General features: G+C 50.5%; 1 protein-coding gene across 2 annotated transcripts in view; it reads left to right on the forward strand.

Moving 5' to 3' along the window:
* Positions 1 to 17,784, forward strand: part of DOCK1 (dedicator of cytokinesis 1) — a 487,093-nt gene that overhangs the window by 451,622 nt on the left and 17,687 nt on the right. For both annotated transcript variants that reach the window (XM_032423353.1, XM_032423354.1), the window contains exons 41-47: positions 3,107 to 3,248; positions 3,382 to 3,460; positions 4,998 to 5,082; positions 8,096 to 8,182; positions 11,038 to 11,214; positions 12,246 to 12,329; positions 17,121 to 17,258. In XM_032423353.1, coding sequence (XP_032279244.1) covers positions 3,107 to 3,248; positions 3,382 to 3,460; positions 4,998 to 5,082; positions 8,096 to 8,182; positions 11,038 to 11,214; positions 12,246 to 12,329; positions 17,121 to 17,258 — 792 coding nt within the window. The remainder of the gene's footprint in view (positions 1 to 3,106; positions 3,249 to 3,381; positions 3,461 to 4,997; positions 5,083 to 8,095; positions 8,183 to 11,037; positions 11,215 to 12,245; positions 12,330 to 17,120; positions 17,259 to 17,784) is intronic.

Genomic DNA, 17,784 nt, shown 5'->3' on the forward strand with positions numbered 1-17,784 from the left:
AAGACACATGGTTTTCTCTTATGCTGGGAGACCATGCGGGATTCCTCTGGTTTCCAGGAAGGTGGTCTCTTGCCTAGAACACAGCTGTCTGGGGCAGTTAGATCCAGTCAGGAGGTTTTTCTTGTCCCAGAGTGTGTTCCTTTGGGCCTGGTGGTTCTGATTACACAGAAGACCCTGACAGGATGAGACACCCTTCATGGTGCCACCAGCAGGAAGGACTTACTTGCTGAGGACCCGACATTGTTTATATGACATCCGCAAGCGAGCCTCGCAGGCCTGCTCTGCTCCAGAAGGTGACCTGTTGGTTTGTGCACTCCCTCGGGGTCCTGGGTGACTGGGGCATCAGCCCTGCCCTGGCACTGCTGCTCAGTCCTCTCCTCGTGCAGCTGTGACAGGACATGCCTAAGACAGCGGTCAGTCAGAAACCCAGATTCTGGAGAACGTCTTCTTCCCAAAGAATGAATAGGGACGTTTGGTTATAAATTAGGTTATAAATCTTCCCCTAAATTAGGGAAGATTTTTGAAATTAACTCTATTTTAAATAAAAAGCCCAGCTGAAGAATATTAGGAGCTTGGAGTCGGTGTTGTTGAAGCCTTCAATTAATACATATGAATCTGTAGGCGTGTCGCCATGTGTGTCTCTAAGAAACAGAGAGACTGACCCTAAATCATGGCGGACCTGAGCTGTTCTGAGGCATTACACCCTGTATGTGGCCCTCTGGATGGTGCTGTCACTCGCGGCCACTAACCATGGCTCTGCCCTGGCTTCCTGATGTGCTGGGGGCGGGGCAGGCACCTTGCAGTCCCCGAGCCAGTTGATGCCTGGCGTCTGCTGGGAGGGCACCCATGCCGTGTGCTTCAGGGACTGCACCGGCTCATCTCCCCGTCAGAAGGACAAAATGCAAAGTGCGAATGAAGAGTTTAACGGGCTTGATTAATATTGAACTGATGTCCCCACCACACCTGAATAATTTCGTGGGACTATAGCAATATATTTATTATGCTTCACAGATCACCGTCAGGAGCCAATCTGACAATGACATTAGCAGTTACAGAAAAGCGGGTGAAGTGTTTGTCTGTTTAATGCCTCTGAGAACTGACTGTCCCTTTTGCTTTGTTTTTCTTTAAGAATTGGTCTCAGTGGGTTGTTTTTTTGTTTTGTTTTGTTTTGCCTTCATGTTAATATTTATGGTGCTTACAAGGAATAAATATCTTTGACTGTATATACATTTCCCCCTTATTTTCACGTTTGAAGGGACTGCTTCAGAATGCAAAATAATTGACATTTCTAGAAAATGTTAGTAGTGTTTTCATCTATAACTCACTAGTGTTTTTCTATTACATTTTATTATTATGTCTTCTAGAGTAAAGCATAATAAATGCATGCGAGTTCATAGTAACCTGTTATTCATTAAATCTTCCTGAATTTCTGAAATATTTGGCTTTATATAGCCTTAAAAGATGCCCACACTATGTATTTATATTTCTAATTAAGACTACATATTACTTTGGTTTCTGCTTGACATTATTTTTTTAGGGAAAGAGAACATTTTTCTTCCGTAATGGGTACTTTAAGACATACCTAAGCACAAAGTGAAAAAAGTATTCAATTCTTAAAGTGTTCCTTCTTTAGTGATTTATAGGGACTCAGAATAAGTCAGGGCTAGGGAAGGAAATAAATTGAGTACCACAGGATCTCTCTTTATCTTTTGAAAATTCATTAATTAGACAAATTTTAATTTGACTTCACACTTAGTCTCTAGGAGATAAGTGTAAAAATAGCCAGCGGAATGCTATCCCGTCTGGCTGGCTGTCTCTCCTCCTCTCTGGCATCTGGCGGGGGTCATGACAGATAATAGGGCTGCACCTGACTCATGGCCAGCCAGTCTGGGGCTTCTGGCTCAGGGTCCCCTGATTGAAACAACAGATTCCATGAGGAAAAGCATCAGCCTCCAGCCTCCCGTTTCTCGGATCCTGTGGTGTCTTTTCCTTGTTGCAGTTTTCCTTTAGGATCAGACAGCCCTAGGGTGGGGCGGGCAGGATGTTGGGAGGCAGGGGGTGAAGGCTCGGGAGCCCGCGGTGGCATCATACTACCCATTGCCACCTTTCTGTGATTCAGTAGACAGCTCAGAACACACTGTTGAATCTGTGAAGGTACAGAGACCTGTTATATCTTAGAATCAGAAAATTCCCTAGAGGTACATTTAGGGAGGGACCGTGTCATACCCAGACAGAAATGGCCTCAACAGGGCAGTCTGTGTAAGGAAGCACGCTCGCCAGCCTGACACCCACCCCAAGGTCACCTCGCCCTCGAAAATCACCCCCCCCCATGGACTCTCCAACTCGGGATTTATGGAGGTGACAAAGCGCCATTGAAGATGGACAAAATCCAGCCTTTAGAAGGAGAACTCTGATGTTCTACCTGTCACTCACCGGTGGGTAATTCTCCACACAAGGCTGACGTGCGGTGAGGGAAGTCCTGTCATCCCTCTCCAGTCTCTCACCCCCGGGGAGGCCACGGCCCTCACGCCTCTCTCCTTTGGTCTCGACCCCATTCCCTGTGGTTCAGCTCTTCCCTTGGTTGTGTCCTGTCGGAGACGGCTCAGAACGTCATGCTCAGGCTCTGAGCGTTGAGGCCCCACCTCAATGTCGTCCTCTCTTAAATTCCTCTCAGAGGATGAAAGCTATTTAATTAGGGCCTACCCGAAAAGAAAAACATGGAGACCAGGACTCACTTGCCCTGATGCCTTTACCCTCTCTGGGCACCTCATGCCCCCTAGAAGGCGGACCCCGATCGCTCACTTGGTTCTTCCTGTTTTTTTTAATTGATTGTTACTGTTAAGACTGAAATACATCAGCAGACCTCAGTAATCTTGTGTTCAGTGCTTCTTAAATACTATTAACTTACGTGGCTCGTGGTTGTGCCTTCTTGATTAATAAGGACCAGTGCAATTACAAGCTGTTCTTCAATTCAACGACTTCAAACAAAACAAAACAAAACAAAACAAAAAACCTCTCAAGCATATTTTGAAGACCAATGCATTTGTGCATGCACAGGTCCTGGCCTTCCCCTGTGGTGGTATTTAATGAATGTCATTGTTTCCAGGGGAAAGTTTTCATTTACCGAGGGAAAGAGTATGAACGCAGGGAAGATTTTGAAGCTCGGCTGTTAACTCAGTTCCCGAATGCTGAGAAAATGAAGACAACATCTCCACCAGGCGATGATATTAAAAACTCTCCTGGCCAGTGTATCCTTTCCGACAACCCTATGGAATGTGACCCATCACCACGCTGTGCGCCTGGGTGGGTGGGTGGACCTGGGGGCCCCGTCACGGCTGATGTCCACCCCTCCTGGTGATCCTTAACCCCTTTCGCCCTCAGATATTCAGTGCTTCACCGTAAAGCCCAAACTCGATCTGCCCCCGAAATTTCACAGGCCTGTGTCGGAGCAGATTGTAAGGTAAGCACCCCATTTCTCCTACCCACCGTGAGGACGGTGAAGGGCTGTGAGCTAAGAATTTCACTCTTGAGAGGGTGGGTTTTAGCCTTTGATTAGCTTTCCAGATGCTCTTTCTGTTTACTTAGAAGAGCAAGGGAAGCAAATTCTTTGCAGCATCAAAACAGTGAAGGAAGAAGTTAGTGTGTGTTGCTGGATGGCACGAGAACTATTCCTTTCCTGATGTGGGGAGATGAGGAAAACTCGGGAGGACAGAGGGGGCACTCTGGTCTCCTTGTGACCTTCTTGGCGGTGGGGAGGGTGGGGGTTCCCTGCAGAGCTTCTCAGCAGGGCTCCAGCCCAGCCCCAACCCAGCATTTCTGAGTCCCCACACCTGGGGAGGAGGACCAGAGTGTTTGCATGCCATAAGGCAGGAAAAGGAATTGGGTCATTTGCTTTTTTGGGTGGAGAACCCTTAGACCCCTGCAACACCACGATTATATAACGTAGGATTATGAGGCAGATTTTTAGACTCACTGGTCGGCTGTCCGAATTTGAGGGTTTATGCCTCGACATTGAGTTGCCCCTGACCTAGCAATGCTGTAGAGACCGTCTGCTTTAGATGTTTCTTTGATGTCAAGAATTTTCTTTTCTATGTGATCCATGTTCTGGTTAAGAAATTAACCTGTTCCATGGCCTAATAATGCTCAGAATCTGTTTATTTCATATCCTGAAGTTTGGTGGGTTGTGTTCTTCCTCAAAATTCACTCTCCTTTCTTTAACCTTTTATCAGCCATAATGGGAAGTCAGCTAGGACTCTGTTTATTGATGAACGATTGCTTTCACAAGGCACCTGTTTCAACTTTTGCAACAGTTTATTTCAGGAAGAGGTGTTAAAGCCAATAGCGAATCGTAGCTGATGCTCAGCGATTTCGCTGTGACGTGGGGAGGCGGCCGACATTTCAGGGCTGAGGAGGAATGAGTCTGCCTCTGGCTTACGCGTGCCACCCACCCCTTCCCCAGGGAAAGAAAGTACACACTTGTCGTGTGTGCCACCCTTTGTGGTTACAGACTGCCTTCTGTAGAGCTCAAACTAAGGTATATAAGGTCTTTATAAAAACAATAAACACACAATTTTTTTAAAAATTTAATAAAAACATTATTAGGTTCTTTTAATAAATTGTTGAATCACTGAATTAAACTGATAAAATAAATGAAGATTTTGAAGTAGTAAACACAGGAGTGGGGGACGCAGGCCTGTTGCCGCTCTCCTTCGCTTCACCTTCTCTCTGCGTGTGCCTGCTTCGCTCTTACTCCGGGTCTCTTCTCCCCTGAGGGTTTGCAGGGACAGGGAAGAGGCAAAAACTCAAGGTAACGTTTCCATCTGCCAGCATCTCTCTCCCGAGGCTGGCGGAGAGAGAAAGCCACAGCTGTCACTCAGGGTCAAGGCTGGGGATATTTTAAGGGACGCAGGGACCTATCAGGAGGCCAGACCCCACGTCTAAAAGCATATCGGCTGCTTTGGGGTTAAATGTCTAACGATTTGTCTGTCTCTCTACAGTTTTTATAGGGTGAACGAGGTCCAGCGATTTGAATATTCTCGGCCGATCCGCAAGGGAGAGAAAAACCCAGACAATGAATTTGCGGTAAAAAAACAACCACCAAAAAACCCCCAAAGAACTCCTTTACCACCACCAACACTACCTGTGGAAAACCGGCCTCAGAGGCGACCACAGGGCATATTAGATGCCTTTGTGCCTTGTGTGCAGAAATCCAAATACCAAATCCTAACCCCTTCAACTGTAGTGAAGGGCGAACATCTCACAGAGGATGTCGCCGAGGCCTTAAGGTGCTAGCAGAAGGGGCCGAGTGCTGAGACCCTGCTTCTTACCCTCCGGGCATACTCGCCTCCTTCCTCAGCTTCTCTGAGTCGTCTCCCTCCGGGTCCCGGGCCCCCGAGCACCCTACTGGTGTGTCTAATACAAATAGGCACACAGAGGGACCGAGCACTTCAGGGGCTTTCTGCTGATGACAAGCAGCCAGAGGTGAGCAGGGCAGAGACCCAGACGCTCACTGTCCAGCGCCTGAATTTCCCTGAGGCTCAGGGCACCAGAGCAGGTGCTCCTGGGCACCACGGGGTCCCGGGCCGGGTGATTCTCTGTGCTGGAGCCGCCCTATGCCTCAGAGGGTATTGAGCAGCGTCCCTGACCCTCTCCCCATTAGATGCCGGTAGCATCTCCCCAGTTGTGACAGCCAGCCAAAAAAGGTTATCATACGTCGTCCCCTGCATTAGTCATAGAAATATTAACGGAAGTTTTTGCAGCTTTTTAAAAAATATACATACAACTGATTTAATGGTTTCCATTTGCAAAGAATAAATCAATTCTTTGCAATAAAGCACAGTTTTTAAAAATGTTAATATTTCTCCCTCCTTCTGCCCTGCAAACGTCCTCTGGGAATCCCTAGACAGGCCCGTGTTTCCAGGACCTACTAGCCACGAGGACCCCCAAGGAGGACCAGCAGCTCTGCTGGGGACTGCATCCCCTTGCCTGTAGTCGGGAGGTGTCTGGGGGTGCAGAAGATCAAAGGTGACCTGACCCAGAGTGAAGTTTGGGGCCCTTCCACAGTGCTTCTGTCCAGCCTCCCCTTGAAGCTCTCCATTTCCTGTAATCTTCTGATCCTCAGGGCGGGGCCTGAGAGTCTCCAGTCACAGTGCTGAAGGCCCTTCCTGCCTGAGCCATCTCCTAGGTGTCTGCTGTGAGCTTGTATTCCGGGAACTGTAGTCGTTCCCACTTCCCACACTGCTTGTCTCAAAACGAAGACCCTATTTCTTGGCTAATGCCAGCATCCCAGGATACCCTACTTGGTAACTGGTCCCTGCGGTGTTGTCTGTAATAGTGAGGGAGGGGCCAAGACAGCAGCGCGAAGGGGGCGGCTTTCTGAGCGGTCTCTTGTGGCAACAACATGACCGTTTATATAGCGTCTCTGGACTGTGGGATTTATAGGCAGTTCTTGAATTTCCCTCACACATCTCGCATCCGGCAGCTGTGTATATTCTCATATCATAAAGAAAGAGACGCAAGGAGGTCAAGCAAATTGCCAACGGGGGTGCAGCCATTTGGGGCAGAGCTAAGAATAACCGAGACCCCTGACGTTTGGGGCTGCACTAAGCCTCGGAGGCTGTGCTTCTTCTAAATGGCCCTGAAATCCTCTAATGGCCCCGTTAGGCCCTCGCACTTGGATGAGGCTTTCAGAAGCCACGGGATTTAGTCCTTCACATGCCTGACAAAGCCTAAAGCTTCCAGATAAGCGTGGGGCTTTTTGCAATGGGAAGCTGGGCTTGGCCCTGTTGCAGGTGGCCTGGCCCTGCAGACGGGACGCTGCGGGGCTGCCCGGCCAGCCTGAGCACTCAGAGTGGTCGCTCAGCAAGGGGTGAAGCCCTGGGGCCCAGGAGCAGCTGAGGAGGAAGGAGACAGAGAGATAGCGCCTGAGTCAGCCGGCGTTGGTTGTCCAGAAAGCCCTCGGTGGAGCCCAGGGCCCCTGCTCGGGCCGTGTTGGCCTCTGGGGAGACCCTGCAGGTGCGGTCCCAGTGCTCTGAAAGGGTACACTGCTGTTTTCTCTGGCAAGCCCCTGGGGGAGCCTCCTCCTGGGGCAAAAAGCTCTAGCTGGGGAGACAGGAGGCCTCGGCCGGGTCCCCTTCCTTCTCCCCTCTGGAGCCTCAGAGGTGGGGGATGAATGCTTCTCTAAGATCCAGTGTGGCTCCCTGGAATTGCTGACAGTCCATTGTGCCCGGACCACTCCCAACACACCTGCACGGCCCAGTATGACCCAGGACAGGGAGAGGGTGGCCGGAAGCTGACACTGGGCAGGAACAGGTGGGCAAAGAGTCCCTGCTTGTGAGCTCGCCACGGGCTTCCGCACAGCCTGAGAGAGGCGCAGAGGGGTGACGCTCATTGGCTTGAAGCAGTTTCCCGCCACACATAGTGTTCTGTTCTATGAAGAATATGGATTATAAAATGGTATTTTATTGAAAATATGCATCTACATGCTTTTTAATGCTTAGTAAGAAGTCTTGAACAACAGATACTGAAATGTTTAAGTTACCATCTCTGGGTGGTGGGTAATTTTTCCACATCTTTATTTTCTAGTGGGAATAGAGATCAGTTGTGCAAGAAACAAATTGAAGCCTAAAATACTGACTGATCCGTATCAGAATGTGAGCGGTCACTTACAGGAAACCCGGTTTTCCTTAATGCCTTTCCACCTTTGGGTTTCTGTTGAACCCAAAGTCAGGCCAACAAAGAACTCCTTGGGGCCTCTTCAAAAATCTTTTTGCTCAGAGGGAACTTCCCTGGTTTTGACGTATGGAATTCTCCCTGACTCTCCTGTTGTATTTTCTTTGCCGCATGCCAGGGAGGCTGGCACCATTGGCCAGCAAAAGCAGGGGACACTGCTGTGTCTCGTGTGACCGTCTGACTCACAGGCAGAGCACGGCATGCAAGGCACGGCCCACAAAAGGGCCGCATGCGACTCCTCCCAGGGAGACCCGTCCTCCCGGAGGACCCACCTCACAGAGAGCGGCCAGTCCCCGTTAGCGCAGAAGCTGTCCACCTGCTGACATCCTTCTCCTGATGAGTACCATGTGTGTTCCCTTTGCAGAACATGTGGATCGAGAGAACCATATACACCACGGCGTACAAATTACCCGGAATTTTAAGGTGGTTTGAGGTCAAATCTGTTTTCATGGTAAGGACTCCCCCCCCCCCCCCCCCCCCAGAAGGCATTGTGTTTTCCCCTCTTACAGGGTGCGGCGCGCACACTGGGACCCCAGGTCAGACAAGACTTAACCCATCATCACCCTGCGTGTTCCCTGGGGCATCAACTCTCCCGGTCCACGAATATTGTAGTAGAAATGCTGTGTAATCACAACCAGAGCTGGCTGACAAGAAAACCAGAATTAAGATTTCCTTTCTTCTCACAAAATATTTAAATCTAGTCATCGCTGTGCTGTTTTGAAAGCTCTTTCTGTTAACTAAATGAAAAGTTTAAGACAAGTTCCAATTTACATACACTTTTTAAGATCTTTCTTCCTGATGCTTTTATTGCCATTTACATGACAAACAACTTGATTAATAGTACTTGCTCATTTCAAGTAAAAATAGCTTGAGAATATACCCCTCACTGGCACTTTTTTAAAGAAATAATGACTCGCATCTCATTAGCTAAACTTTGCTTTGCCTCAGTGGTGAGCTATGGGACAGTTTCATCTATGTGAACCGGAGTTGGGCGGCAGATTCTTCCTGAATACACAGAAGTATCAGGGGGTGGTATAAAGAGATCTGATTGAAATATGTATGTTGATTCGTGTGTCTCAATGCCTTTTGTGTTCAGCCAGCAGGATCTTATCCAGAGGGGTGGTGCCTCCCATTTAGTTTACAGTGAGTCCCCTTGGAAACTCCTGATTTGGTTCCCGAACCTGCCTGGAACCTCTCTTCCCAGCCCTGTTTCCTCTCTTGTCTGTCGTCCATGCCCATCTGAGCTCGGGGCCACATCTGCTCCCCACATCCCAGGTGCCCCCTCCTGCTTCTCTGAAGCCCTGGGTCTCTGTGCCTGTCCCTGCCTTGGGCACTTGCGTTCTCTGCTCTGGGAGCGCCCACTCCATGCCCCCGTAGCACCCAGGCAGCCCCGATGGATGGAAGGCTCAGAAAGTATATGGCAGGTGGCAGAAATGCAAGCCTTTGCTGGCACCATTTAGAGCTGGTGATGGATGTACGTGTGTGAGAGGGTGGAGTGGGGGGACTTCGAGTAAACAGGCACTAATCTTCCTAATGAGCCTCTGCCCAAAGCCCTCAGTAATCCGGGATTTCGTGAGCCAGCCAGATTTCGAGAGGAAGGAGCTTAAGAGCTCAGAGGTGGAGAGGGGTGAGCCCTGACTTTCTGTGAAGATGTGGTTCTGCCATCGGCACTGTTTGCCATTTGTAACAAACCAAGGGGCTGGAAGCTGAATAATCCCAGAGCGCGTAACCGAGGGCTGCTCTCGACACCCCTCCCCTTGTGCGCGCCTCCCGGGACCGGCCGCCGTGGGATGCCCCGGGGTGGCAGCCAGCCCTCTTGTTGGATGAAAGGAGGAAACTCTCTGTTCTTGAGGCAGATGGGATCAGCAGCGGGGAGTTAGCAGTCAGTTAAAACGGAATACTGCCCTGGAGTGTGGATTTGGTGTAGGTGTGTGCCTGGGATTCTGCGCTCCAGGCTCTGGGCCCGCCAGGGACCTCGTGGGACCACGTGGGAGCAGCAATCTTGCAGTACACGCTGATCGGGCACGGGGCCAGCCAGGGGCCGGGCGGAGCAGGCGGCTTCCCCCACAGTGACTCCAAGCGTCGCTCTAGGACCTGGGGCCAGCCGTGAGCAGAGTTGTCCGTTCTCGAGTCCCTGCTCCCCCTGCTCCCCTTTGCCCAGCAGACAACCCCCAGAGGCTGCAGCAGGACAGAAGCAGGCTGCTCTGCTTTGTCCCTCGCTGCAGACACCCTGGGGTTCCCAGGCACGGGTAGGGACCCCTGCCACCTCCTTTGGGAGGACGGAAAGGATCATGTGTTGAGATGACCCCTGGACGTGGCTTTGTGGCCCAGCCCAGCATCTATCAGAGTGAGGCCTGGTGGGAAGGGGTTGCTGTTGTTTTAAACCCGGCCATGTTTTCGTGGCACCTTAGGGCTGAGCCAGAGAGGCGTGCCCGGCTGGGCCTTGCAGGGAGCTTTGGGGCCCCAGAGAAAGGAGGGCAGTTGCAGGATGGGTGGTGGTGCCCTGCCTCCTGCACGGGGTCCGGCTGACCAGTGGCGGCCCTTCCGATGAGGCCTGGGAGGTCCATTGGCAGCGGTGACGTGCTCTCCCTGGGTGGTGGAGCTCTTCCTTCGTGAGAGAGAGTGTGGTCTCATGTGGGGAGGAGGGCCCTTCCCTGACCAAGCAGGTACAGCGGTCTTACAAAGTGCCTGGGCCTCCGGCCTCAGGGACAGGGATGGATTGCTCCTTAAAATCTTGCCCATTTTTTTTTTTTTTAGATTTTATTTATTTATTTGACAGAGAGAGCCAGAGAGCACAAGTGGGGTGGGGGTGGGGGGGATGGCAGAGGGAGAGGGAGAAGCAGGCTCCCCGCTGAGCAGGGAACCCGATGCCGGACTGGATCCCAGGATCTCGGGGTTCTCACCTGAGCCGAAGGCAAACGCTTAACCAACTGAGCCGCGCAGGCGTCCAAAATCTTGCCCAGTTTAAAAGAAGCAGACCACATGTGTATGCATGCACACACACACCCACACACACCTCTCAGAGACAGACAGCCTTGTGTTACCCCTTTGGAATTTGCATGTGAGGGCCACACCTATTGGAAATGCACAATGATACTAAAATACCCAGCTGCTCTTGTTTGGGAGATAAGAAACACCCCCGAAAACCCCCCTGGGAAGAAAGGTGCACTGGAGGAATAGGAAGCCTGGCCCCACTTGGAAATGCTTCTCTTCTGGCAAGGTCCCATGGGCCAGACAATGAACAGAGGACCCAGGTGCATGGACGCAGCAGATGGCCTGGAGTCACATCTCCTTCCTTCCCCGCAGGTGGAGATCAGTCCCCTGGAGAACGCCATCGAGACCATGCAGCTGACCAACGACAAGATGAACAGCATGGTACGGCAGCACCTGGACGACCCCAGCCTCCCCATCAACCCCCTCTCTATGCTCCTGAATGGCATCGTGGACCCTGCCGTCATGGGAGGCTTCGCGAATTATGAGAAGGCACGTGACATGCCAGTGGTACCGCCCTGTCCTGGGACAGACTGTCTCCAGACACGTATCTTCCAGCCCAGAAATTACGCTGGTCTCAGTGGCCGATCTCAGCCGGGACTGAGCCAAGGCTGGGACCGCCTAGAGGTGGCTCCTGCTGGCTGCGGAAGGTCAAGGCCCGACCCTGGGCATGGCTCCCCTGGGCATCGTCCCTGCAGGTTGGGCTGACGGAGCTCTGTGGCGCTGCCCTCAGGTGGCTCTCAAGAGTCCTGGGATCATGAAAGGCCAAGAGATACAGTTGTAGTGAAAGACAAAAGAATTAGAACATTTGGGATAGGTAGGCATGGTGGGTACGGGGAGCAGGCCAGCTGGTCTCCCCGGAAAATCTCTTAGTGGGAAGGGGCAGAAGCGAAGGACGTGGGTGTGGTCTAGACCAGGGGTCTGCACTACGGTCTGCTCTCTGTTTTTGATACCAAGTTTGGAACTCGGCCGCGACCATTTATTACTTAGTGTCTGTGGCTTGAACTTGAACTTGAATGAAGTTGCACACACAGGACGTCCTCATAGAACAATGGCAGCATTGAAGCCCTTCACAGAAAATCTTGCTGAGCCCCTGTCCAGACAGGGTAAGAGCTGAGGTGGAGAGCAGGCCAGGAGGAGTCATCGCCCTGGACCGAGAGATAGCTCTCTGTTGTAAGCCGCCTTTAGGTGTAGGACTGGCCCGGGGCGGGGTGCAGGGTGGGAGTCAGGGCATGTGAGCCACCAGGGAGCTGCCACCCAGCGGACTGAGTCATCCAGGTCAGCTGTGGCTTTGCTGGATTCCAAGACAGAGGTGCCGCCCTAAATGCCCCTCCTGGCTGCCCATTCACTCCATCTGTTGTGTTTGAGCTAACCAGACCTTTAGCCCTGAGTGCTGGGGAGGGTCCATCCCCTAGGGGTGGGTCTGTTTTAAACATGGCTCTATGCCCGGGTCTGGTGTGCAGTCAGTGTGCAGAAATGGTGCTGGGGAAGCAGTGTACTGAGTGGCCCTTCTGTCTCCAAAGGCCTTCTTTACAGAGCGGTACCTGCAGGAGCACCCAGAGGCCCATGAAAAGATTGAGAAGCTCAAGGACCTCATTGCGTGGCAGGTAAGTGTGTGATGGCAGCCTTGCAGGCCTGGAGTGGGGAGGCTAGACCCACATCCGAGGCTAGACCCGCATCCGAGGCTAGACCCGCGTCCGCCTGGGCCATCTCAGCATGCATGCCGGCCGGCACGGGGGCCTGGGACATCCGCCACAGTGCATGTAGCCACGTGTGTCCCCAGATGAACCACCCCCACTGCCGTGATTAACTCAGCTCCTTGGCTGTGGTCATGAAGTTGCACACACAGGGCGTCCTCTCTTGCCAGTGAGCCTGGTCTGTCTCTGCCGGCAGATCTCTGTCTGGTATTGACAATATCAGAGGCAAGGTGAGAACTGTGATGTCTTCAAGAGCCTGGCTCCAGCCTGTCGTGGGAAAGGCGCTCACGTCAGTGCCATCCGTGTGGGAGGCGTCGGTGGGCCACGGCAGAGCGCCCCCCCCCCCCGCCACGTTCTCCCTGGTGGTGGCCAGGGTTGGGGGCATCCACATCTGTGTTTTCCCAGCTGTAATTCTGTGTATTATGGTGCGTCTATAGTCGTGCTCCTGAGGCCGCTGAGTCTTACCTTAGAGGGACGTGCTGTTAGAAGGACATGGTCCGGAGGGCGTCTCATGTCCAGTTGGAAGTGACTTGTTTAGTTCACATGGTCTGCGTCTTAGAGCCCCTGTGAGCCTGGTGGTGGAGGGGACATCAAGACCTGGTTCTCCTGGAGCTCTGCCTAACCTGCTCTGTCCTGAGGACAGCTCACTGTTTCGGGCTTTGTTTTCTCGTGTGGGAGGGGAGGAGGGTGCTGTCTGATCTAATCCCCACACAGAGAGCTGAGGGAGGTGGAGGCCGGGGTCACCCTGTGCCTGGCGGCAGTGTACCCCAGGCCATTCCGCTGAGCCAGGGGGTCCCAGGCTGCCACTTGGGGCCCTGACGTAGGTGAGGCTGTTCCTCTGAAGAGACACTTTGACCCTGGCCTTCCCAGAGCCTCACCCCAGTGGCTTCTCCATTATCAGCACGTTGACCAGTGTGACCTGGTAGGGTAGAGTGAGGCTGAACTTTGGTTTCAAGCCCACTTCCAATCTATGTATATTTCGTGGTACTAAGATAGACATAACATAAAATGTAACATCTTAACCAATTTGGAGTACAGATCGGGGGCATTAAGCACGTTCACATTTTTGTGCGACCATCCCCTCTATGCATCTCCAGAACTTTCCCATCTTGCCAAAAATCTCTGCACCAACTCTCCATTCTCCCCACCCTTGGAAACCACCATTCCACCGTCTGTCTCTATGAACTTGATCGTTCCAGGTACTTCACATAAGTAGAGTCATACAGTAAAGTCATATGGCTTTTGTGACTGGTTTATTTCACTGAGTACAGTGTCTTCAGGGTTCATCCGTGTTGTAGCCTGAGCCAGAATTTCCTTCCTTTTTGGGCTAAATAATATTCCATTGTGTGGATGGACCACACTTTGTTTGTCCATTCATCCATCTGTGCACACTTAAGTTCCTTCCACTGCTTGTCTGCGAACATGGCCGCACACGTGTCTGTTCATTTTCCTGCTTTCAGTTCTTTTGGGCGTATTCCCAGAAGTGGGATTTCTGGATCAAACGGTAATTCTATTTTTTAATCTTTTGAGGAGCCACATCCTCCACCTCCTTGTCAACACTTGTCAGTTTCTGGTTTTGTTTTGCTTTGGTTTTTTTACAATCGCCATCCTCCTGGGTGTGACTTGGCCACAAATCTCTAGACATCTGTTTGCATTAGAATTATTCTGTGATAACAAACCCTGGGGGCTGGCTCAGTGGCCAAGGACGGTTCTCCGCATGGAATGTAAGCCTCATGTAGACCGTCTCCCTCTGTTTCCAAAAAGAGAGAGAGTTTAAAAGTCTGAATGATTCCATTTTAGATGTAGAAACCAGAGGGTACAAAATTCCAACTCCTCATTGAAGGCTATAAAATCATTGCCACACAAAAACTAGTTTGGTCTGCAAAAGTTGTATTGATTTTTTTTTTTTCTTGTAAGCTTTTACAGCAAATTGGATTTTAAGAGTTTCAAGTCCTACAGAGGAAAATAATTTGTTCCCCAGAGAGAACTTTATGTCACGCTATGTCATCACTCCTAATAACTATATTAAAGGATGAATTTTAAAGCAGCTCACAGGAAAGCTGAAAGAAAGAATCCATTTTCTAGCAACTTCATTAAATCAAAGAGTGATGAAAAATACATATTCAAAACATTACCTGTGATTTCCCTTTCATTTGCAAATGTTTGCAAACCCATATTTTAGTATCAGTGATTGAGTCATATGGTCATTAAAAATAAGTTTGGGGTTATCAGGATGCTGTCTTCTGTTTTCGTTTGTTAGTTTGTTTGGTTTGGTTTTTTTCTGGAAACTGCATCAGGGCAGAGTGAGGTTTCCTCTGGGGAATCCCAAGGACTTGTTGGCAGAGTTTCCATCACTGATATGCAATAAGCACATTTCGATGCTGAAATCGTTTGTGAAGGTGGGTTGTTAAGTCCCAGGCAGCTCTTGGCTCTGCTCTTGCCATCCCCAAACCAGGACGGTGCTGACCTGCTCCTCCCAGCTGGGAGCCCGTGGCTGCAGGCGCGTGGGGCCCCCTCTAGTTTTACAGTGGACACCAGCTCAGACTGAGCTCCAGCCCCTTCCTCAAAGGCACTGAACTTCACATGCATCACCGCTGTTCAGGAGGGCGTCTTTGGAGAGCAGGCTGCGTGCTCATTTTGAACAACCCAAGGTGTGACTTTGGGGATGTCCTCTCCCCTCTCCTTGCTCTGGGCAACTTTTAAGAAATGCAGATTCCTGGGATCTACCCCAGAGCAAATCAGGGCTCCAGGGTGGGGTTCAGGAACCTGCCTGGGAGGTTCTGATGCTCATCCAGGTTGGAACCCACTGAACCACAGGGTCCCCAAAGATCACTTCAGGCCTCGTTCCATGGCTCGTGTTTGTATGTTAAGCACGCAATATGTTGGAGTGTTTACACAGAGCATCTTTTCATGCAGAGCTGTGGCTCAGCCCCAGTCAGACGTAGAACAGAGGCCAGATCCTATCCTAGAAGAAGCTTGTATCTGACAATGTCAGGGACCTGTTGAAGTGGTCAATTCTCATACCCCCTAAATTTCACCTGCCAAATTGCAGTTCACGCAGCCCCAGGGACTTAAACCAAATGGTCTTAACTTTAGTCCAGCAAGTAGCTTCTTTGAGGTCGAAGAATCTGGCCAATGAAGGCTTTTAATCAAACCAACAAAAAAAAGAGACATTTAGACTGCATTTTGTATATTTGGAAAAAGGTCCATTCTACAGAAAAATGCTTGCAAGATCTCAAGTGGCTGTGTCTCAACCTTGAGACAGCCCCCCCATACTCGCCTCCGTACCCAAATAGATCCAACACGTTTACCATCCCACCAAAAGTTGTCCCCAGCCTGCCTGTGCTGTGCCCCAGGGCAGAGCTCAGGAAGCAGAAGGATTAATGTGAGCATTTCTACTGTTGAACCACACTGCGGCTGGCTCCGGGGAGGCTGCCATCTGCACGAGTAATTCATACGGAATATTAAAACAGCTCATCCGTTGTGAAGGCTCACCTGCATGCACCCTGTCCTTTAGGCAGTAACTGGCCGCAAAGGGATGCCTGGCCCAAACCTTGGGGGTAGGCCCAACTGTCAGCGAAACAAGCTTTGTGCCCGTGCAGCCCGAGGGCAGGCTGGGTGGGCTGCTGGGTGGGCTGGTGGGTGGGCTGTGACATGGGAGCCCTCACTTCTTTCGTCTTTCCCTGGAGACCACAAGAGGCAACAGCTGCGTGCTCTAAATGGCAACCAAATACATTTTATGCATTGATTCATCTTGGTAAGATTTCTCGAATTTGTTCACATGAAATTCAATTGTGTACTTATGATCCTGCTTCCTAATAAATCTGCTCATTTAGGTTGGTGTTCTGTCATATTAGGGAAATCTGTTTTTAATCAGTATTTTGATTTAATTATAAATTATTAAGAGGAAGCCTCTTAGCTTGATTGCACTGAAGAATGTCTGACTCTGGGTCCGAGCGCTGGGGGAAAGCAGAAGCTGGGGAAAGGAAGCCCTCCTTGGAACCCCCTCCAGCCCCCAAGAGCAGTGATGCTAGAGGGTCTCTGGGGCTGGGGAATGAAAATGCCTCCCTGCGACGCTTTTAAAGGTCAGCTGCATCTCCGCGCTTGGGAGTGAAGTGTTGGCATGGATATTTTGTGACAGCAGTGTTGGCAGAGAAATGATTATTTTTAGTTTTAAGGAAGAATAAATTTGGTTTTCCTTTCCAAATAAGAAGATCCTTCAGGACTATAGATCACATGTAATTAGATTTTTAAGTTTTAGAATAGGGTTCTCAATTGCCTAGAGAGGCAATATTCTGGGCTAAAAAAGAAAAAAAAAATCTTTGCACTGTGACACGACCCTTTGCTAATAGATCAAGTTACAGCTAAACAGATTCAAACTGCAGTTCTTCCCCAATTCACGAGGAAAGCACAGATGAGTCTATTCTAGGATTGGTCAGCCAATGGGAGTCAGGCAAGTTACTGAGTGGCCGTCGTGCGCTGAGCACTGCACGAAACGTGTCCAATTTAAAACACAAATGATTGTAATTTGAACATTTTGGTCGTTGGGGGTCACGTGCCTGCTGATGACTTTGATTCACGGTTTGATTTGGAAACACAGCAGTTGGATTTTGCACACAGTGCCGCTTTCTGCCTGGTGTGCGCGTCTCTCTCTAGACCATTAACCAGGAAATAAGGAGTGTTGACTGCTACGTTTTTCAGATTCCGTTTTTGGCTGAAGGGATCAGGATTCACGGAGACAAAGTCACAGAAGCACTGAGGCCATTTCATGAGAGAATGGAAGCCTGTTTCAGACAGCTGAAGGAAAAAGTGGAAAAGCAGTATGGTGTCCGAACCATGGTAAGTGGGTAGCCTTGCAGAAGGGGAGATGGGTGTCTCAGCGTTCAGTTGTCCAACTGTGACAGGCTCACAGGCAGGGTGAGTAAGATGTATGTGTGACGCCTACTGGGGAAGTGGGATTTGAAGGACCTCGGCCCCCTCGGAAGTCCATCGTCAGTAAGCCAGCAAGCTCCTTTCAATAATTGGAAATGTCAGGGTGAGTAAGCGCTCATGAGTTTGCTTGATCACCAAACGCCCTGCTCACCTGCTGTGAACACAGTCTGTCCTTAATGTGGTGGGGCAGCAGAAAAACCACCCAGAGGCCCATGGGACTCAACGTCGGCTGGCCGTAGAGGCCACACCTCCAGCCATACACCACATACGGAGGGTTAGGGAACACACAGGACAACAGAACTCATGATGTCCTAAGGCAGAGCTGGAGCCTAAGTCCAGTCCAAAGTCAAAGTCATTGGAGAGAGTCGCTATGGTTTACTGAGATCTGAAATTGTTAGCAAAGACTTACGTCTTAAAGGAGTGGTCATTGGTC

This window comes from Phoca vitulina, unplaced genomic scaffold (assembly GCF_004348235.1).
Source record: "Phoca vitulina isolate PV1807 unplaced genomic scaffold, GSC_HSeal_1.0 scaffold28, whole genome shotgun sequence".
Classification (NCBI taxonomy): Eukaryota; Metazoa; Chordata; class Mammalia; order Carnivora; family Phocidae; genus Phoca; species Phoca vitulina.